This window comes from Dermacentor albipictus, chromosome 1 (genome assembly GCF_038994185.2).
Source record: "Dermacentor albipictus isolate Rhodes 1998 colony chromosome 1, USDA_Dalb.pri_finalv2, whole genome shotgun sequence".
NCBI classification, from domain to species: domain Eukaryota; kingdom Metazoa; phylum Arthropoda; class Arachnida; order Ixodida; family Ixodidae; genus Dermacentor; species Dermacentor albipictus.
The window spans coordinates 159,063,458-159,087,006 of NC_091821.1; the positions used below are offsets into that span (position 1 = coordinate 159,063,458).

At 42.7% G+C, this 23,549-nt stretch overlaps 1 protein-coding gene across 8 annotated transcripts in view; it reads right to left on the reverse strand.

Annotated features, from left to right (window-relative positions):
* Positions 1 to 23,549, reverse strand: part of KLHL18 (Kelch like family member 18) — a 64,801-nt gene that overhangs the window by 37,902 nt on the left and 3,350 nt on the right. For all 8 annotated transcript variants that reach the window (XM_070528434.1, XM_065443022.1, XM_070528445.1 and 5 more), the window contains 2 exons: positions 20,160 to 20,457; positions 8,178 to 8,400 (listed from right to left, as the gene is read on the reverse strand). In XM_070528434.1, coding sequence (XP_070384535.1) covers positions 8,178 to 8,400; positions 20,160 to 20,457 — 521 coding nt within the window. The remainder of the gene's footprint in view (positions 1 to 8,177; positions 8,401 to 20,159; positions 20,458 to 23,549) is intronic.

Here is a 23,549-nt window from a genome sequence, read left to right on the forward strand (position 1 = left end):
ATGTAAAGGTATCTATTTATTTATTTACAGTACCTTCAGGGCCCAGAAGGCCATTCCAGAAGGGGTGGGTACAATAACAATACCAAAAAATACAACACGTTCAAAGAACTATTAGTATTTAGGTGATAAACTCAAAACATAATCAGTTATTGCAATCTTCAACGATGATGCCTCCTCGTTGCAGGCGATGGAAGGAGGAAGGCGGTTCCACTCGGCACTGGTTTTTGGCAGAAATAAATCAGAGAAAACATTTGTGCGACTGAACGGAATGAACACTTTAAATCGATGATCAAGACGCAAATACAGGTTCGAAGGCTCTGAAATAAATTCTTGTTTAAGCGAGTTACTTCGGTAAAGTATTTTTTGAAGAAGGCAGAGACGGGAAATTTTTCTTCGAAGCTGCAAATTAATAAGGCCAAGGTTTGACTTCATTAGGGAAATGCTAGCTGTGCGGGAATAACTTGAAAGGCTGAAACGTCCTGACCTGTTCTGAACTGACTTAATGGTATCTGCTAATGTTTTTTGACCAGGGTCCCAGACAGATGACGCATACTCTAGCTTCGGTCTAATTAGTGTTTCGTAGAGCAGTAACTTCAAATGGGGTGGGGCTTTTGAAAAATTCCTGCGAATGTAGCCAAGAGATCTGTTTGCATTGTTCGTGATACGTTCGATGTGCGCATGCCATGAAACGTTATTGTTTAGTTGGATTTCAAGATATTTATAGAAAGTCACATGCTCAAGGTTGGTTTCATTGATAATATAGCTGAAAGGAGTTGGTGAGTTTGAACAACGCGAGACAGACATAGTTTTGCATTTAGTCGGATTTAAGAACATTAGCCATTGTGAGCACTACCTTGAAATGTTATCTAGATCTGTCTGAAGCATAAAGTTATCATGCTGATTAGTCATTTCATGGTACAGAATGCAATCGTTGGCAGAAAGTTTAATAGAATTATCAACTACGGCAGGCAAGTCGTTTATATACATTAGGAATAATAATGGCTCCAAGACGGAGCCTTGAGGAACACCTGATTTCACGGCACAGTGCGGGGGTGCAGAATCGTTAGCTGTTAAGAACTGGGTACGGTTGTTTAGAAAATATTCTATCCATTTCAGAATATTAGGGTCAATATTAAGAGTACTAAATTTAAGAAGCAGTAAGTGATGAGACACCTTGTCAAACGCTTTCGCAAAATCTAGAAAGTCAATCTAGACACAGTCAATGACTTGGCCTTTGTCTAAATAAGAAGAAATGTTGTGTATAAACAATATTAGTTGTGTTTCGCAGGAGCAGTTTTTGCGAAACCCATGCTGAAATGAAGTGAAGAAATAGTTGGATTCAAGAAATGAGGCAAGATTGGAATATAGGACGTGTTCAAGGATTTTGCAAGGCACGCTGGTAAGTGAAATGGGTCTGTAATTGAGAGGAGAATAAAAAAAATTATGGGGTTTTATATGTGCCAAAACCACTTTCTGATTATGAGGCCCACCATAGTGGAGGACTCCAGGAATTTCGACCACCTGGGGTTCTTTAACGTGCACCTAAATCTAAGTACACGGGTGTTTTCGCATTTCGCCCCCATCGAAATGCGGTCGCTGTGGCCGGGATTCGATCCCGCTACCTTGTTCTCAGCAGCCTAACACCATAGCCAGAGAGAGGAAAATGCAGGTTACCTGATTTGAACAGAGGCACCACCTTCCCCACCTACCAGTCTGCGAGCAATGTTGAGCACTCAATATATTGAGTGAAAAGGTACATAAAAAATATAGAGGAGTAGACAGCAGTATTCCTCAAAAATTTCGAATTAATTTCGTCGGCACCACAGGAAGATGATAGTTTTAAATCTTGAATTAACTTCAATATCTCCGCAAAATCGACAACAAGCGGATCCATGGGAAAGAAATCTTTTTTGCGCATGTGTGCCACTGTATCATTACAGGAAACAGAAAATGATTTGGCGAAAGTATCATTCAGGACATTGCAACATTCTGCATTGCTCATGGTGTTACCACCTGTATCTGTAAGAGATACGTTATTTTTCCTTTTTATTTGAACAGTGCTCCAAAATGTTTATGGATTTGTAGAAAGTGAGGGTAGACGGGTATTAAAACGTCCTTCGCTTCTTTTAATGCGGTACGATAAGCATGCAGCGCATTAGAATAATCATTCCAACGAGTAGTTGTTCGACTGCGTTTTGCAAGACGGAAAAGGCGTTTTTTTGTTTGACAGTCTTTTTAATGTAGCGGAAAACCAAGGAGAACGTTTCTTTCCGGAAAGTCTGCACAGTGGCACATATTTAGCGACAAGTGATGTGGCTTTGTTTTTATACAAGTTCCAATTTTCTTCCATGGTCGGCTGAAAAATTCTGGTATACAGTCGTCAATGAATGCTGCAAACTCATTAATTATTGCAATGTAATCACCGCTCACATAATATCTGATAAATTTTGCATTATTCTTCTCACATCTAACGGGGCCTGTTACAAAAAAATGTACAAAACAGTGATCGCTTAGTCTGGGGAAACAAGTTAGAGAATGCACTAAGTTTGGTTCAGTGACAAGGATCAAGTCTAGAGTGTTAGATGAAGTAGTGCCAGCTCTAGTAGGCCTAGACACAAGTTGCGTAAGATTAAAATTTAGGCACAAGTTAAGGAAACATTGACGTTCGGTGGACGTACCGACAACGAAGGGCGATACTGAAGTTCACCTCATTTTAGGAAAATTAAAATCGCCTAAAAGGAATAACGGCAAGTGTGGAAATTCTGAGACAAGAAAATTCAGTGTCATGCAATTCATCGCAAAAAGTATATGGTGCATTTGGCGGCCGATAACACACACAAAGCAATGTGTTTTTGTTGTTTATAACAATAACACACAGCATCAATTACTTAATTATATTTTATATTTAAATTATATTTAATTTAGCAGCATCAATTTCTTTAAAACTATGTGGTAGTGAAACTACATTTCCGTGCACAAACCCTGTACAGGGTGTCTACCAAGTTGATATTTCCAAATATCCTGAGTTTTCCAGGTTTTCCCTGAGTGCCTTTGCAAATTTCCTTGAGTGATGCAGAACTATGTTTTATGTCAAGACGGGCTGAAACCATATCGCCTGATGCTGTCACTCACTAGTAAGTGCATGAAAAAAATGAAAAAGCGACTTAATCCAATTTGAATACCAAGGAGTAGTGTTTATGTTATTCAAAAAGAGAATAGAAGGCAGAGGTTAGTAAAATGCAAAGCAAATAAAGTGTCTTCGAAAAAAATTGCAAATGGAGTTGGACATTCTCAAATACAAATAAAAAGGAGATGCACATAGAAGTAAATATTTTTGAATATGAGCTATTTCTATCAACTGATAGCAAGCTCAGTGGTATGAGGCCTGAACTCTGTCACTATTGAGATTCTCTCTCAACAGCTCGTAAGTCAACCTAACTGACCTCACATACTTTCAATCCGTCCACGGTGCCTCAGTGTTGTTTCGCTGCTTTAAAGAGTTAATTTTGGTTTGTATGAGGGGCATTTGCATCTTGGCGTCAGCCAAGAGTGTTTTTGGAGCTCAGGCTCCTTAAAGAAGCGCTCACATACTTAATTCCCCGTTCATTCCTCAATGCCTCAGTCCTTTCTGTTCTCGTGCTCCTTTTGTCGCGCGTTCGCACTCAGACCATTTGAAGCATACTCTTGGTCAGTTTACAGTCAACGTCCAATTTTTCGGACAGCCGCGAAAACTTCCGAAATATCAGGCCGTCCGAAAAAATAAATGCATGTCTTTTAGTGCTTTTAAGGGCTCAAATCGACACAAGCAGGTCCGGAAAAGCTCTGAATGCCTGTCAGTACACTTATTAGGCATAGCGGCGCTCCTACTGCGACAAGAGAAGACGGGTGCCCGTGTGTAAAATTAAGGAATACATACTGTGTCCCGTGACAATTGCCCCTTTCTACGCTTAAGTTTCACCGCAATACTTCTGCTAATGCTTCACCGCGTAACACAACTGTATTGAGGCGTAACTAACTTTCAGGAACCGGTATTATGGAATGCGCTTTGCTTTCCGAGCTTCGAAGCCAAAATTATTGCTGATAGTGGAGAAACGAAGAAACACGGCAGTGAACGGCAAGAAGCTTAATAGCGAACGTCGAAGCAGCTAGGTGTAGCGTTGCCGCAGAGGTGGCTACGGCTTCCAGCGGTCTGCGTGCGATAGCGCCGGTTCGAGGCGGCGAGGTAATCATTATGGCAGCGGTGATGGCTTTGATTTTTGCCGTTTCGGACCTGCGGTCATGCAGAACGTCCAAAATTTCAGACGTTCTGATACATTGACTCTATGGGGTACGTGGTGGTGCCGCGAAGCCGTCCAATTTATCGGGAATCCGGAAAGTCGGTCGTTGACTGTACGCTGGCAACTCCTCCAGCAGACGACAGGGTGTCAAAAACGATTAATTACGATTCCTGCCTGTTACTCGAGCCAGCACTACCGCGACATTTGACCCTATCAATAAAATTACAGCTAATTTTCCCTGATAGAGGCACAAATTTCCCGAGTTTTCCCCGAGTTTTTCCAGACTACTAAAATCCCTGAGAATTCCCGGTTTTCCCGGTTGGTAGACACCCTGCCTTCATCACTGAAGGCAACCTTGTATTTAACGAACGTCAGGCCTATTCTAGAATATGCATGCGTTACCTGGGATCCATACACTAAAAACCTCAAAGACAAAATAGAACGCGTCCAGAAGCAAGCAGCATGCTTCGTAACAGGAAATTATTTTACTATCAGAGGATCCGGAATACGGGAAGGGTTGGGTTGGAAAACTCTTTATTCACGCAGGAAAATCCTAAGATTGAAATTCCTTTACAATATATATAAAAGTAAAACTGGTATCGACAAAACACTGTTCATCAAGGAGCCGCATTACATTTCAACTAGGAGAGACCACGCTAATAAAATTAGAGCTTATCAGTGCTGTACCAATGTGTTTAAGGATTCATTTTTTCCTAACACGATTAACGATTGGAATGAGCTCCTTAATGAAGTGATGGCAGCGTCTAGTATTGAAAATGCTATTGAGAGCCATATTCTTTGATTGTTCTGTTAATCATTTCTACACATACGCGACTTTTTTTTTTTAGTTACTTTGTTACTTACTTTGTTTGGTACTTTGTTAGTTTGTCTTCCACTTTGCGAATTTCAGTGCTTAAACAATGTTGTATTTACTTATGTATTCTTTTGATGTTGCTGAATGTTTCCATTGTGACCACCTGTATTTTAACCCCCCTACGATAATGTCGTGCAGGCGATGTAGGTATACCGAAAAAAAAAAAAATTCAGAAAATTGGTGCGCTTTCTAAACATACAGACAGCGCCGTAAATATATGGCATCGACCATTTTGGACTTGTTTGCGGTGCCGTATATTTACGTCATTGACCCTTAAAGGGTTAAGAGCTGATGAAACACAACCATTTCCTGGTGCACGCGGCACGATGCAAGTGTCACGTTTCACTCCAGCAGCATCTGGAGTGAATTTCAATTTCATTTCGGTTTTCCGTTGCCGTCTTAAAACACTGCACAATAGGAAAACAGCAAAATGTGTCTCGTGCTGCCAGAGCCCCACCTGCCCGGCCAGCATCTCGTGCCTCTTGCTACAATTCGTGCGAAGCTTCGCATTACGTACATGCCAACTACAGTTCAGAATGTCAAATTTTTTATTTTTCGGGTACTTCAGATCACACATTTTTCCAGTTAGTACATTTTCTTTTGTGTGTGTTTTTTTTAAACATATGAATGAGGTTTTGCTTAGATAGAGATGACCAATTTGGTAGTGCCTGAACAAATTTTTTTTTCCACACAAAATTAGCAAAAAAGTAATTATCACCTGCTTTTATCATTTTCCTAAAAGCACCTATGTTCCTAAAGAGCTCGTGAGACTGCTAAGCTTTCTGTGGCAGGCCAACATGCAAGGACAGTTTTTGTTTACACAGTTGAGCTTAAATGCAGCAACTTTCAATTTAATGTTCGTCCAGTCATAATGCACCAATGTGTCCTTTGTGATTTTGCTTTTGTTTTTTGTCACATATAGCTCCTCCAACACTGCTATATATGTTTACATGCAACACTAGGCATATTCATACACTGGTTGTTTTAGTGCATTTCTAGATATATGTACAGCGTTATGTGTGCTTATACATTGGTCATCTTTTGGGCCAAGAACTTAGTCACAGCGCATCCCATCTTGTTTGAATCCTACTGTGCATCTATCTCTTGCTGAGCCTGTTTAACATGCAATAAGAATCTGTATCAAGTAAAACAATGCAAAACACAGTGTGGAAGTGAAGAGCTCCTAATGCCAGTTTAAAGCTGTTTGCAGGTTTAATTTTTTCAAGATCAATTGACAAAATTCAGCATGTATTTCCACAGGGCACTGCACCAAAATGCAGTGATATTTGAAAAACAGATAAACACAATATACATTTCTGTTCAAAATAAATGCTGCAAAATAAACAGCCTAAATATCAATAACGTGAACATTCCTTGTAATCACTGAGGCACTGATGAATGCGGCTTTTTACATTATACAGTCACATCTTGTTAATTTGAACTTCCTGTTTATTCAAACTAACGCTATGGTCCCGTCAAAGTTGTGTGTATTCCAATGGGTGAAAACGCCCGACAATTTTAACGCGCAAGCATTTGCGACAGTTAATTCGAACATATTGTGCTCTGACAATGCTCTCAGCAGCATGCCAAATCATGCGACGGCGCCTTCCACCAGCACTGCTCTGATTCCACCATAGAGGAAAACCTTACAAGAGACTTTTCCACGCTGCGCGCGAGAAAAAAGAAACGTGGTGCAAATTTCCCCCTCTCTCAAATGGCAAGGTCGCCGTTTCTGCATTGCGCCGTAATGCCCCAGCCACACTAGCGGCAAAATGCGTGCCGTGGAAGGGATCGGTGCTGGGCCAATTTTTCGCGGCTCGCCGCAGTGGAAAGCGGGCCGCGAGCAGAGGAGACCAATGAGAGTGGCCTTTACAGTGACGTACACACAGGAAACTGGTGTCATGTGGACCCGCCCAACCTTTCTATTCATACTCGTGTCTGATTCAGCCGGACCGCTTGCTTCGCACTATCGTCTGCTCACGTCCGCTCTCGCTCATGCTTGTTTTGGTTGGTCTGGTGTGGTCTGGTTTGGTCTCGTTCGCAGTTGCTAATTTAAAATGACAAGTCTAAATCAAGACGTCCCGATGGAATGGTTGTTGGAGACAGTGTGTCGTATCCGATTCTGTACGACAAGACAGACCCTGAATACAAGGACCCGAAGGCGACACCCAGTACTTCATTCTACTTGTCTTTTCAACGCGGCGATGCTGCAACAGAAAGGAGCACACCAACATGATTATGATCAGTGGCAATGAATTCGCCATCTTGATAAGACCTGACTCGTGTTAAGAACTCAAGACAAAGAATGTAAACATTGAGCCAATTTGTCAGCAGATGAAAAAAAAAAAAAGCATGCAAGCACGCTGAGGGAAGCAGCAGCTAAGGCCCAGTCCGGCCTCAGCAATTATGCTGCTTCAATAGTATTCTTAGGTGGCAGAGGTACTTATCGCCATCCATCAAGCTGGCGGGAAAGCACAAACACTGCAATCCCGCCCTTCCTCGCAACTATGCACACCTCTCCCTCCCTCTTAACTCCGTCACCTTCAACAGTCTCCGCACGCGCACCTCCGTGCTGGTGACAGCTTAGCCTGCTCCCTGAAGTTCCGTTTTATGCCGTTATTGGTAAGCGAGCGTTGGCCAGCGCGGGCAGTTTCGTGGTCCTCGCTTTCTGTGTGCTTGTGCTCTACAATTTCACAACTCGCACAGTTTGTGCATCGTGCTATGGTGCACGAAGTCTTTCTTTTAATTCTAACTTCCTTTAATTCGAACAAATTTTCGGGCCACTTCGAGTTCGAATTATCGCGATTCAACACTATTACCCCATTATCTACAAGCATGACCATGGTACCTAACATGGTATGAATAAGTTACGCTTCTCTAATCTTGGAAGTCACGTGCTAGCATCTCATTGGTGCCACACAACTTTACTTACAATCATATAAAACCTCTAATGTACCATTTCCAAATAACCTTTCTACAGACAGAGGCTGTTGACACAAGGGAACAGTCTATACTCGGACACATACCTGCGCTTGCAATTCATTGATGCCACCCGGCTCCAAATGCGGCTTTCAGGGCTAAACACTTCAACAGTCCGCAGCCGTTCCAAGCCATTGTAGCCACCAATGGCATATAGTTTTCCTCTGAGTACAGCAACACCAACTCGACTTCTAGTCATTGACATTGCTTCAGCAACCTGCCAGTGTCCGAGCTTGGGATCATAAACCTCCACAGTACTCTGAGAATCACCTGGAAACACAAAATAGAAAATTGATGACTGAAAGCCACATACAATGGAGAACCACCAACTGCTCTTGAGCACATTTTGGTGTTCTCTAGAGAATGTGCATGAAAACACATGCAGTTTGATGAACTGCCTGCCACAACATGATGACTTGCCATAGATCTTATTCTTTCTTTTTTCGGCTAATCATGGACTACTAATCACATTGGCATTTTTTCAAAGACTACAATTAACATTTGTGCACACAACAGCAGAACATGCATGGTACATGAGCACTTTTGCATCGAGATGTGGCTGCCGTGGCCGGAATCAAACCCACGACCTTAAGCTCATCAGCGTAACGACATAGCCACTGAGCTACCCCATTGGTTGAATCCACACAAGGCAACTGCCAAAATTAAGAGGTACAGGGTCGTCCACTCTTGAGGTGAACATGGCTCAGCGTGGCTACGCTCCATGGAGCGCCAGTGAGTCCGGCACGGCCACAGATTGAAGCAAAGCGGCGCAGATGCACAGGGACCTAGGGGAGGTGTTTCGTGTCGTTTGCTACAGCGCTGGAGCGTGCCGCTCTTGCTTTGCTGTGAAGCACACTTCACTAACTGGAGCGTTTTTCCAGCTTGTGACCAGCTTGCTTAGTTAATATGCATAAACAGAAACAAGCTTCTCAGCACATAAACAATTTAGCATGTTTTTGTAAGTGATGAGGGTAAAAGAACAAAGTTATTTTTTGCACGCTCTTTATTAGGCAGCGGCCATTTTATTTTACTGCCACAGCTGCTGGTGCAGTGCATCTGGAGAAACCAATCAGGTGCACTTTCTCATCATTGGGTTAATGATGTGATGAGCCCAACGCGGTGTTTTGTGCATCTCTTGATACTATAATAAACTTGGTTAATTGGCTTAAGAAAATGACCAACACCTGCCATAAATTTCCACAAAAAGTAGAGTGATTGTTCAATTGTGCATATATATTTCATTGTGTTTGTCATCGATTCTACCAATATGGAGGGCCAAATAGACTACTTCGACAGTAACTAAGGAGTGACATCCGCTGCTCTGTGGCTCTCTTATTGCCGTGTTAATGTCACTCTAAATGCACATGGATCACTTTACGTGATGTAGGAAACTGCACTGTCCGGTATAGCAACTGATTTGTCAGTAATTTTATTTCCCATTTTCATTTTTCTACATCCAATAAAATATACAACAAATTTGGTTGTCATACCTTGTGTAATATTGTGGAAGAAGTGCCGGTTTATTGTTGCATATATGATGCAGGAAGTCGCATTCTCATTTAGAGGAATCACCGATCAATCCTTTGATTGCATTGATAAGGTGATGTAAATAATTAACCCATATGGCTGAGGTCAGGCCGTCTACTTTAAACTGGCATGGGTGTCGGCACAATCTACCACAGAGTTAATTTTTTTGCTTAGGTCATGCTTCCTTTTCTGATCCCTTTAAAATACTGATACGTTGCTGTCAACTTCGCCACGTCTTTTCGTCAACGTTTTCTTCCGTGTCTAGCTTCGCAGAAATGTTTTTGTAAATATATGTCACTCGTTTCTTTCCTCTTTCACTTGACTTCCTTGTCTTGCATCTTTCTTAAAGAACACAACTTAATGTAAGCTAGAAAGCTGATGCGTCACTTAGATTTTCTGCTCCTACCACCTATTTAAAATTTGACAGGAGCAGCATTCGAATGCAGTGTGCATTGTTCCAGGGACATACACATTAAAAAAACGTCCGCACCACTTATTTATTACCAGCTCATTAATGCTAGCAAAGAATTGATTGACGATTCCTTTAAACAAGAATGCGGCAGCTCGTGTCAAGTATGCGTCAAAGGACCGGCACCGCTTTGGCGATTTCAGATAGAGTATGATAACCAAAATGAGTTATATTTTTATTGGATATAGAAAGATAAGAATGGGGCATAAAATTACTACTAAATCAGTTGCTATGCCGAAAAGAGCAGTTTCCTAGATTATGGCAACAAGAGAGCTGCAGAGAAGTGTATATGACTGCTTAGTTACTGAAGGTAGATTTGTTGACGTACATTTCTTGAAGTGCTGTCTTTTTAGCTCTTCATAATGGTAGAATATATGACAAACATGATAAAATATATAGGCACAATTGCACAATCACTCTAATTTTCTGTGAAATTTATGGCAAGTGTTGGTCATTTTCTTAGGTCAATTAACCAAATTCGGTATAGCATCAAGAGATGTGTGAAAAGACGTGCTAGGCTCATTACGTCATGACCCCAATCATAAAAAGTGCTCCTGATGGGTTTTTCTGAATGCACTGCACCAAGAGCTGTGGCAGTAAAATAAAATGGCCCCAGCCTAATAAAGAGCACGCAAAAAATAACTTTGTTCTTTAACCCTCATCACTTATAAAGAATTTTTTAAAAAGTACGCAATGTCGTTTATGTGCTGAGAAGCTTGTTTCTGTTCGTGCATATTGACTAAGCAGGCTGTTCACAAGCTGTAGACAAAACCAGCAGGAAAATGTTCCAGTGAGTGAAGTGTGCTTTCCTGTGACACAGCTTCAGCGCTTGGTCACCTGCGTTTAGTGAAGTGTACATCACAGCAAAGCAAGAGCGGCACACTCCAGCGCTTTAGTAGACGACGCAAAACACCTCCCCTAGGTCTTTATGTGCCTACGCCACTGCACTTTGATGCGTAGCCACATCAGATGCACTGGCGCTCCAGGGAGAGGCCACGCAGAGCCGTGTTCCCCCCAAGGGTGGACGACCCTGTACATGTCTAGTTCAAAGATTCTTTAGCCAAGGGTTGAGGCTTGTAATGCCCTAAACAAGAAGTTCCCCGACTTTCTGGAGTCTGCAATTTCCACGAGCCTTCAAAGAGTGTCTGGGAATTACCCTCTGCTTCCTCTTTTACCACTGACATGCTTGTTTCTAACTTAGTCTTTGCCAAGAAGTTTACATACACTAACTCAAAACATAGTTGGACACTATAGATACCATAGTTAGTTATACTAAGTCAAAACATAGTTGGACCCAATAGCTATCATGGTTAGCGTCAGGTTCGTTGAACAAAATGCACAAAATGCACTTTTTTTTTTAGAAATACGACATAAGGGATACAAAAATTTTCTAATGTAATAAAATATACACATGAATTTCAACACTCACAAGAATAGTTCGTCACATATTTAATAAAAATTCTTCAGCATGTGAAAAAAGTTATCTTTCACATCATTCAAAACAGATTTCAAAATTAAAAACCAATTAGGTTCAATTAATCTCCTTCTGTAACCATATCTCGTACAGTCAGCTTGTTACAACGGCTCTGCGTACAACAGACTTTCAGATATAATGGACCATATTTCAGTCATAGTTTGTTCTACCTATTTTATTAATGCAAAGAAGTTCGCTTTTAATGGACTATGCTACAACGGACTATCGGCTACAGTGGACGAAATTAGCGACAATTTTTTTCAACATCGGGCGCATAAAACATCCTGTGTATGCCTATGATCGCAGCTCAGTATCACGCATGCAAGAGAGCAAGGCGGGGCGGAAACGCGCCGCTTTCTTTTGCGCACAAGACATGGGGGGGGAGGGGGGGAGAGGGGTTCTACTCCCACGGCTGCTGCTTACGGCACGGCCGCCGTATGTAGGACGCTATGTGATGTGGACAAAGTGCACACCCATTGGGGTGCCATATCTTGAAAGCGATCTGCGATGTGAGCAAAGTGTGCATCCTCCTGGGCCTCTTCTTCAAAGCGATCTGCGATGTGGACAAAGTGCACCCAGTGCTGACAGCTTCATATGTGCTGTGCTTCCGACGTTTAGTTCGTGTTGAAGCGAGAGAGAGCACGAAGGTCAATTTGCTCACTACTGCTGTCATGCTCATCTTGTTTAATTTGCTATCATAATCCATGATTTGCCTTTCAGGCAAAGCTGCAACTTTTTGTTTGTTTACTCTGGACATTCGTTATTCAATCTTTGCAATAAAGTTGTTAGACATCGTGACGAAAGTTCCGGAAGTGAGGCGTTTTGGATATTGCCGACTTCGGATAAAACATACATTTTTTTGTCGGATTATTTTTTGTCCATTGTAAGGAGAGTAAATTGTATTCAATGTAGGTAATGTCAATAACTAAATATGCCTAATAGAAATAAACTTTTCTTACTTACCACTTTATCAATGACTTGCGTGACCTTGTATATATGTATAAACTGTTAAATGGCAATGCTCGAAGTTATTTAAAGGGACCCTCACCAGGTCTGGCTATTTTGAGCTGACAAGTGCTGTGCATACACGGCGCCCTAACGATCATGTCGGCTATGTATTATATCACTATGTGCTGCCGAAAGAGCTAAAATTTCAAACCGAACGCCATTTGCCCTTCTCCTTGTGGGCACCGCACTCCCAGTCGGAGAGTCAATGCATATCACACTGCTGTGACGTCGCGTGGTGACACGTTGCTTCAAGAATTATTCAAGGCAGCATCTGTTATTTGTGTAATCTGTGGCGTGAATACATTAATTAAAGTTTAAAGAAATAATAAAGCACAAATACCGAATGTCTGTGTGCTTGTGCCTATAGATTGCTAGAAGCCTATATGCAATCAATTTTTTCTTATTTTAAGTAGTTTTTGAGATAATTATTCCCTTCTGAAAATCAATTTGCCCAACGTTTCAACAATATTTCCACTGAATATCAGAGAAAAATTTATTACTACACATTCTAGAACAATCGGAGATCACAATTAGACTATCACTGTAACTTTAGCTCTATTGTTACAAAAGTTATTGCCGTATCTAACGTGGTGGTTATGAAGCTCAAAATTCTTATCTGTTGTATTGCCACATAAAAAATTCTAGCATAAGGTATATCATATTTTATTAGTTTTATTGTGTGTAGTAACTCATAAGCTTTTGAATGCAACAAGAATAATTGAAATCAGACTATTACATCAAAAGATACTGTGGGCAACAGCCTGTGTCATAGGAGAAATGCAGCTTTTGAGAAAACGCAAAATGAAGTTCCAGGACATGATCTAGATTTATTCTTAGCAATTACAGCAAGAAATTCAAGTCCATCTTGCACTAGAAGTTACCAGGTAGATAATCACCATTGCTCTCTTTCATGCGCCTCTTCTTTATGGCATGCATGAACTTTTCTGCTCTGGCGTGCTTCTTGTCAGACGCCACTAGCCGGTGCTGGTCTTTTTCAGCCTGTATTCCCCTCTTCTCGGTGAGCTCCATCTGGCGCTTATGTCATCGCAAATGGCACAGTTCACCACTAGTTTCAAGGCCACTTAATTTTCCCAGTCGCCCTTTAACATGTTCAAAGGGCCGCGGCAGAATTCGCATTTCACGCACCGAAGCAGGCGTTTTAGAGCTACTAGGCTTAGAATCGTAAACGCGGTCCCGCTCGCCGCCGCTTCCGGGGAATCTCCGATAAGTTACTGCTTTCGGTGGGTAGCTGATAATGAAGACAGCTTCTGTCGTTCCTTCTCCGCGCGACGTTCAATTGCCACTTGTTTGGCTTCTGTGATGAGAAGCGTGTCGACGTGCGTTGCCCTTGCCGTGTTGCTGGCCACAGGCATCGCGCGCGCGGCCATAGCTTTGGTAGCTGCCGTTCGCTCGCTGGTGCATGTCGCTGTGCTGGTTGCCGTCACTGCCGATTCATCTGACGCGACTTGGGTATCCAAGAACGTCGCTTGCGTTTTTTCCCGAAAGCATGCGCCGTGGCGAACTTCCGTCGACCGCCAGCCATCTTCGCGTTGCTAAGACGCACTAGACTGCGTGAAAACCACGTCTAACATGGTGTCTCACATTGTCGGAGAAACGAAACTCCCGGTCGTCCAATCAGAGATCAGGATTTACCCTACGTGGTACAAAGGCGCTAATGCCATGCGAGTATTCCCCTTTTTTCGAAAGCATGTCCCTTCATAGTAGCCAGACTTGGTGCCCTTTTCCCACTAAAAACGGAATGTAGAAGAATCCAGCTTTTGAATGATTCCAAAATGGCCGCGCTGCGGGTAATGGTTGGCGTAGACGAAGGCATTCAATTCGCCTCTTTTCGAGGGGCATTTGCGAGCGAAAGCAGCGATGAAGCTGACTTTAGAGCGCAATAACAAAATAAGTACTCATTAGAATGCGTTATTATTGCAGCAATAGCTTCTCTAGGATGTCTAGATTACAAAAAAATTGTTACAAAAAGTCAATTTCTTAAAGATTTTTTGGGGCCAGAAGACCCATGTCTCCCCTTAATTCAACGAAGGCTGCTGCCCCATATGAGGATCGGAGACCTGGTGGTTATACGACCCGCTACGGTAGAGAAATAAGGCCACCAAAGCGATATGGCTACACTTGAGAGATGCCTACTGCAACTCGGTGCTGTTGCGATTTGCGATGCATACTGATCCTATTTGTATATTTCATACTGTTTGGTTGTGTTGTGGTTCATTTGTTTTCTATGTGTTGTAAAAAAAAATAATAAAGAAACGGGTAGATGTAGTGTTATCGGTTATCTTTGATCTGTCCAAGCACTCGTGTGCACAGGCTGTGACATCATTGAGGAAAAGGGATAAAAAGCGGCTGTCTAATAAACACAGGACTTTTTGAGTTCGTGGCTACATCGAAGTGGCGTCAGTCTTTTGCTCGCATCACCTCTCCGGCAGCGGACACGACACAAAGAAACGAAAAACTTTATACAATATTTACAGATAGTGGATGATAGCGTACAGGTAGCAGTAAGAGCGCATCAGACTGACTGGGCGGCTGGAAGCGACTCTCTCTCTCTCTCTCTCTTCACAATGGGCCAGATCTCCCGTAAATCCCTTCGGCGACCCCTCATTGGCAGGAACCAGTTTGGACGAGTTCCCGTCGGCAGGAACCAGGCGGAGCAGGGTGATGATGTCACCCGCGTCGAATTCTTGATTCGTTGCGGAGATGGCTGGGCACTTCTTGAAGTCGCCTCCAGCGTCGAATTCTTGATTCGACGCGGAGAAGTGGGAGCTACAGTCGCTTCGTGGTAGCCATGTAGTATGGCACCTCCCGTCGCCTTGTGGTAGCCACATGGTCCTCGTAGGATGGCACAACAAAGGTGATGCCGTGAACTCCATACATTGAAAGCTTAGATATAAGAATATCATGATTGAGGTGATCAAACGCTTTCCTGAAGTCAACAAAAAGCCCGAGGGCGAAATTCACACCGTCTATAGCTAGCACAATACTTTCCTTGAAAGATAAAAGCTGTCTCGTTTTCTCATCACTCTATGTATGACCCTCCGCGATTATCACGATGTGTGCCATCTTCCAGGTGATACCAAAGGCTTACACAACACGCTCGAGGAACTCGTGGAGGCGCAACAAGTGTCCCAACTCGAGTGCCTATCCAAGACCCGCCTGGGCAGACACGTGCTCGAAAAGCTCGGCATCACGTACCATAGGCAGCACGGCATCAAAGTAGAAATTTCTAGAACCATACACGAGCAATTATATGTACCCCCATTGCCACGCAACGTGCACCCCCAACACCACACGAGGAGACGTAAAGCCAGGGCGCAACACATGAACCAAAGTTACTCCAACAACAAGGAGGCCGTCTTCACCGACGCGGCCCATTATCGAGACAGGAAGAGTTTTGTGGTGGCAGTTACTAGCCACAGAGGCAACCACCTCATGAGCGTCACCGTGAACACGGCACATGCCGAAGTGGCAGAGGAAGCGGCCATAGCACTGGCCATCGCACAAACCAAAGCGATATACGTGATCTGCGATTCACAAATAGCAATTCACATTTTGCAAATGGGCACATCTCGCAAGAGGCGAATCACATACTCCAGCGACATCCCATACACCAGGGAGAGGCTGACTTCGATAACCGAAGGCATTTGCTATGGATCGCGGCACACACTGGATTGAGCACCCCCAACAAAGAAGCTCGCTGCGTTGCTCGAGGCCTCACTCACTGAGCATCATCGGAGGAAGAGCCCCCGTGGGGTACTGCAAACGTCTGGGCGTGCGAGGATCGTATGACCAGGTTCCACGACATCACGACACACTACCAGTTACGAAGACGCGTATACCCATTCCCTCATGCTAGGTTAGACAGAGTGCAAGCAGTACACTTCAGACAATTACAAACAGATTCTTACAGAAACTCATGCATGCCATGTATCCAGACATATACATTACAAACAGATGCACATCATGTGGCAAGGTTGCCACACTTAATCACATGTTATGGGAATGTCAGCAATTAACAAACAAGTCGGGCAGTGCCGACCCCTCCGTCTCTTCCACGGCCAGCCTCCACTCGCACTGGAAGACCGCACTGCTCAGCTCTAACCTGACAGCACAACTCTGGGCCGTCCAGCGAGCCAAGGAAGCCGCTTCGAGTCAAGGTCTCGGAACCGCGTCCGCGGCAGGTGCCCAAAGCCACTAAAAGGACGCCAGACTCAAACCTTATTGATTTCAAAATAAAGTTTACGCTCCCTCTCTCATCACTCACCGGAATCCCTCACTCCATTTCGGGCATACATCACAGCTTATATGCTGATGATTGAATTCTGGGGTTTTATGTGCCCCAAAACCAAGGTATGATTATGAGGCACATATGCTGATGATATTAACATCTGGTCGGGCATGTTATCCCTAGAAGAAATCAAGGTTTGCCTGCAAATGGTAGCCGGCATGGTCAATGATTATGTCAAGTCCTATGGGCTCCGATGTGCTCCACAAAAATCTGAACTTTTTATGGTTTCCTCTAGAAAGAACCCCCACCTCCTGGGCTCACCTACGGCCAACATCCACATACAAGGCCACACCATTGTTCATCATCATCATCAGCAGCAGCAGCCGGGTTACGCCCACTGCAGGGCAAAGGCCTCTCCCATACTTCTCCCAACTACCCTGGTTCATGTACTAATTGTGGCCATGCTGTCCCTGCAAACTTCTTAATTAATCTCATCCGCCCACCTAACTTTCTGCCGTCCCCTACTACACTTCCCTTCCCTTGGAATCCAGTCCGTAACCCCTAATGAACATTGGTTATCTTCCCTCCTCATTACATGTCCTGCCCATGCCCATTTCTTTTTCTTGATCTCAACTACGATGTCATTAACTCGCATTTGTTCCCTCACCCAATCTGCTCTTTTCTTATCCCTTAACGTTACACCCATCATTCTTCTTTCCATAGCTCGTTGCGTCGTCCTCAATTTAAGTAGAACCCTTTTCGTAAGCCTCCAGGTTTCTGCCCCGTACGTGAGTACTGGTAAGACACAGCTGTTACACACTTTTCTTATGAGGGATAATGGCAACCTGCTGTTCATGATCTGAGAATGCCTCCCAAATGCACCCCAGCCCATTCTTATTCTTCTGATTATTTCAGTCTCATGATCCGGATCCGCAGTCAGTACCTGCCCTAAGTAGATGTATTCCCTTACCACTTCCAGTGTCTCGCTACCTATCGTAAACTGCTGTTCTCTTCCGAGACTGTCAACCTGGTGGCAAGGCCTTTGACGCAGACATGTTCACCACCTGCCAACTGTGAATAAAACTGGTCTTTATTTAGAAATTTTCCTAACAAGCTTCACAACAGGCTCACAAGTAAACGTGTTCGAAAACTTGTCTACACACATTCACATTTGAATGTAGAAGCATACGCGATCGAATCTAATGCAAGTGTATCCAGCGAGAATGACTCGGACACTGAGTGACCGTTTTCTCAGGTATCAGATTACCAATCTTTCGTAGAAGACATTCAATCCATTGTATTCACATTCTCTGTGTAATTATCCCATGTATTTAGGGGTTATTATATTTTTATTGCTTTTCACAGGAGTTTCAAGTCTCAACAAAATTTGCTAAAAGAAAATGTCTTCCCGCGAGTGCAGGGTTGGGGTTTCAGCGATAGCATCGTCCCTCTGCAGGTGACACTATCAGCTGTGGTGGTGGTGAGGATGTCAATGCTTCACAGGCTTCACTTGCACCACGGAGAAAATATCTCACATGCAACTGTACCTTTGGTTTACAACACTCTAGTTCAAATTTCTTTTTTTTTTTGCATTTAAGTTTGCTTTTTCCGAATACCCAATATTTCAAAATATTTTTCAGCCCCTTCCATGCAAGAAAAATACACTGGCAGCTGTACTCGTTTGCATAAAAGGTCGAATTTTAGTACAAGATAAAGTGACAATTTCCCTGAGTTCGTTATATCGAGGTTTTTATAAATCTCGATATAACGTAATTAGGCGGAGTTTAGGCGGAGCCAAATTACTTAGTTATATCTATTACTTTGTTATAAACATTGTCTGCTCTCATGGCAAATATTGCCCGTTGCAGGAAGGGGAGAGAACTCCTGCTAGTAGTGTACAAGCTGAAGCTAACGCAAAGGCCTGCAATAAACTGCAAAAGGATAGTGCTCCAATGGCACACAGAAAGAAATGCTGATAAGATGAATGACTGCTGAAAGCGCAAGAGCAGGGCCTGCATTTATTAACAGTCTATTTCATATTGCATTCTTCTTTTATCGTGCGTTGCATACTGTGACCAATCCTAACACAGTGACACTGGTGCCGCAGAGGCACCTGAGGCACATCCGAGCCAATGACTAAGTGCAAAAGGAACGGAAAATGAAAGGGATCATTAGAAGGAGGTCACAGTAACAATCTATTTTCATTTGCCATTCCCCTTATAATTCGACGCACAAAGTGGCCGATCCTGGCAATAACATCATGGTGCAACTTTGTCAGAGCGAATAATGAAAGGAAAATGAAATCAATCATTTTAAAATAGCATGCCAGGACATGAAAAACCTGTTGACAGTGTATGTACATGTACAGTAGTTTATCAAAGAAAATGTTCGAAGGCACAGCATGTACCAAACCATGGCTTCAGACACAAAGCAAGAGGCTCCGTTTCAATATTCATGTGTAACGACTACATGCCTAAGTTTCTTTCCCTTTTTTTTTCTTTTTTAATTATATGTGCAGAATCCACACCCTCCTTCTTAAGTGCACACCTCGTCAGACACAGCGACGTTGTACGCACTGTGCTATGTCCGCATGGTACTGATGCAGACCATAAAGGTGCATCACACAGCGTAATTTGATCTGTTTACGGATATCTTTTAAGGTTGATGATGAGGCGAAAGCTTGTTGACTAAAACTGAATTTTTATGGCAAAAACTTCACGTTTTGAATTTCTGTAGTTCCCACGTAACACACTCTAGAATGTAGGTTATATTCATGGCCATTTAAAGTTTTCAGTTTATCATCATGACTGTCATCCATGTAGTCCACCGTGCTTACATACATATGTGAGCTCCGATTTCTCATCTCTTTCCTGCTAATTAGTTAAAACGCATATTATCAGAACTTAAACCTTCAATAAGCAGCAACATAAAGAGAGTACAGAATGCAGCCTGGTTGTTCGCAACCCACTCATGCTCCTAAGTGCCTGTAGCACATTATGTTGGAGATGAAATTGACTTTTTTTAAAGCTGGGTAAGTTTTCAGTCAAACCAAAGTATAAAATATGTATTAAAATAAAATCAGTGTTTATCTACCATAGATAAACGCTATGGTGGATATCGATTTAATTTTACAGCTACTTATCACAAACTGCACCAGCTAAAAAGCTGTGAGCGTACATCTTCAAACAGATGCTTTCCACCGCAAAAATCTAGAAACAGGGTGTTGACAGTTAAGCCAACCCTTTGTGGTTTTTCTGCACTTATGCATTGTGAGCCATTGCACCTAAAGTAGTGTAACTGACCTGCTTTAGTGAGACCACCGACAGCATAGATGTGGCCTGCCACATCTGGGCAGCAGCGAGGTCGAGTGCGAAATCCCTGCAACAATGGTCGGCGCTCAGGCATGAGTAAATAGTCACGTGCCTCATCTAGTAGGTCACGACACCGGTGACAACCACGCACTAAGGGCTCGGCAGCCACCCGGTCTGCCAGAAACTGGGGGCTCAGCAGCGGCAATCGAACATGTGCCAGCACCTCCGGCAGTAGAGAGCCCCGGTTTTCCCGATCATATAGCACCCATGACATCACTGCTTCAAACACCTGCAAAGGAACGAAATGCAAGTGCGGAGTTCTTATGCCAGCACTGCTCATTACTGGATGGCTAAAATGCAAATCCCAGAAATAACAATTACATAAACTACTAGCTACTAAGCCATGCACTATGCAATGGGCAGATGTGTTATTTTTCTTCATAGACTACTGTGGTGGTGCCCTACAGTTTCAGTTATTGAAAATGTATAGCCCTTATTATTTCACAGAAACATAAACACAACACAAAATAGAAAGAAAAGCTGGCTGGCAATTTCAGGTGCATGAGGCACAACCACTTGAATAGGAGAAAAAAGCACAGCAAAATACAATACATACAGACAGTGAACGATCACTAGATATTCAAGTCGAGTGTGCAGGCCTCGTATTAGCTTGAAGCTTAACCCTTTGGCAATAAAAAGTCAGGGAGCAAAGAGTGTGAAAGATCCAGCTGTTGCAATTTGCTGACGAGCACAGAATGACAACTGTTGAAAGTCTGGAATTGTAAAAACAATTGCTCAAACATTTCACAGCAGTATCCACAAGCTGGGCATAAAGGTCTTGGTGCATGTCCATGCTAGTGATGGCAATCAGCTGCATTAGTGCACCTGATGCGCAACTTGAGCACAACAGCTAAAGGTTGCTGAAGGGTAGGATCCTCTGGTAACCCACTGATACAGGTGTGAGCTCTGTAGGTTGCGGCATATAAGCATACAGGCATTGCCAAATTTACATAACATATTGAAAGTAAAGACACGGTTGTGTGCTATGTCAAAACAGCATCAGCTCCCTCATTTTCTAAGGTACCAATCTGTAACGATATTCGCTAAAGCATTAGTGTTCTTGCCATGGCCAACTTTGAATCTACACGCTGGGCACGAAAGGCTGGGCAAAAGACCCTCCTCACTCACCCTCCTTGGTTCCTTTGTGCAGAACCCGATGTCAGTGAACATAGATGAGCCATGCTGTGCTAAATACATATGAAAAACTTAACACTGGTTGCTATAATCACATTCCTTTAGCAATCGGCACAAAAAAATTTGCATGGTGAACCACTCAGGTGTGGCTTGCTGTACTTACAACTAAATGTGGTTTGCAAGCACTGTGCACGTATAGAGCACTGAATTAGCATCCCCTGATAGAATGCAGTTTCTGTGAATGGAACATGTGAAAAAGTGAGCTCATGTGTTGCACGCACACGGTGCATTATAAGTTGTTACAAGCATGAGAGGGTTATAAACAATCAGGTAGCCTTTCGTGCATTTTATATGTCGCCAAAGTAATAAACTGCTGATGAGTGAAAATTTTGTTCTGATGACAACGCATAAAATATGTATGCTTTTAACAGTGTGATGTCACTCTGTGTCTGCTCCATACCTGACAAAGAACAGAGTACAGAAAAAGCAAGTTCTCAGCAGTTGGCAAATAACACCAACTGCACCATTTGACAAGAAAAGAAATGGATGCACTGAGCCCAGTTTCATGTGGCAAGAAATTTTTTGGGTATGATGGCAATCCTGAAACATAAATTTCCTGTTTAAGAAATGGCATTTTTAATTTGTTTTAATATAATGCCAAGCAGTACTCTACCTACTGCAGATAGAATTGTCAAATTCTCTATGCCAGTCAAAAGCAGTTGATCATGGTAGCCAGCATTAAGTATCCCAGTTGCATCAGCACATTGTACTTCACCCTAGGCTCAACACAATGAAGTTCTGCATGAAAGAATCAAGGATGATGAGTGACAAGGGTGTCCCATTGCATGTCAGCAGAATGGAATAAAATACACTGCTTTTCCTTCACACACTAGTGAGCTTTAAATCTTTCATTACGCCAGACTTTTCAGTTTTTAATTCAGGTGTCTTGACATGACAATTTTGACTTTTTTTTTCTTTTCTTCTGGCAAATGAAGGACTAAACCCCAGTAAAGAAATACTGGCAAGCATCAGAGCTCCCTATAGAATTTACTATAAATATTTGTTTCAACCAACCAATTTCGGTTTTGGTAGCTAGGAGGCAAATGCGTTGTGTCAGGACTTCATGATAAAATGGCTCACTCTATTACTGCCATAACTGCAGTTGCCACTAGTGAGCGCAGGGACGAAAACATGCACAGCACTCTTGTTTATTTTTAATGAGCAACAATATCAGAGATATCTTTATGCCTACAGGTAAGCAAATTTTGGTGTGTTACGACACCATGATAACGTCGATGGTGCCAGGTCCAGAATTTCGAGACTAACATTATTACCAACTGAAAGTTTTCTTTATCAGTGTTTCCCAATCTTCATATTCATTCTCATCTTTTTATGTGCAGGAAGCATGCAGTACAATTTCTACAATTTTGAATATATGTCAGTACTCCTCCAAAACATTTAAAACATTTGTTTTGCGCATTCTTGCACTTTAGCGAGTACCTTAGGAGTATGAGAAAATATTAATGACACTCTCACTTTCATGCTAAGAAAATGTGAGACACCACCTTATGAGCCACAGTTGCTTTTCAGTTCATTGTAGTAACCGTGGGCTCAGGGTACTCTTAAGGTATTGTTTGTCGTGCACACCAAGCTTTGAAAATCACTCCCTTCTGTTTTCATCTTACGGACAAATCTTGTAACCTGGTTCTGTGGACGTCATTCAAAAAGAAACTTCCTCTGGAAGTATCACACACTTTATAATAGCAACCACTTGACCACTCTACTCAGTCCTGCTTTGGTGTAAGGATAGATCGACACCACTGTAAAGCGCGCACCACACGTTTCACAAGCAACACTAGTTACTCTGTGAATATGCAGGTAGTGACATTTTTTATGGTGCAATTTGCTGAATGGCAATTTAGAAATAAAGAGGGGATCACATGAGTCTCAGCAGCTTTGAATGATTTTGGTAAAAGCAACACATCTGTTGCTGGTCAAGGCTTCATCACAGTGATGACCTGCCAAGAAACCTGCCACATAATGGCTACTACTATTAAAAGCGGTATGACACAGATTACAGCATACTACTGTAGCAGTTTACTAGTAATCCAATTACAAGTTGTATAGTGTATGTATTATGATGTTCCTGCCTTCCCTTAGCAGAATTTATTTCCTTTCACACATAGC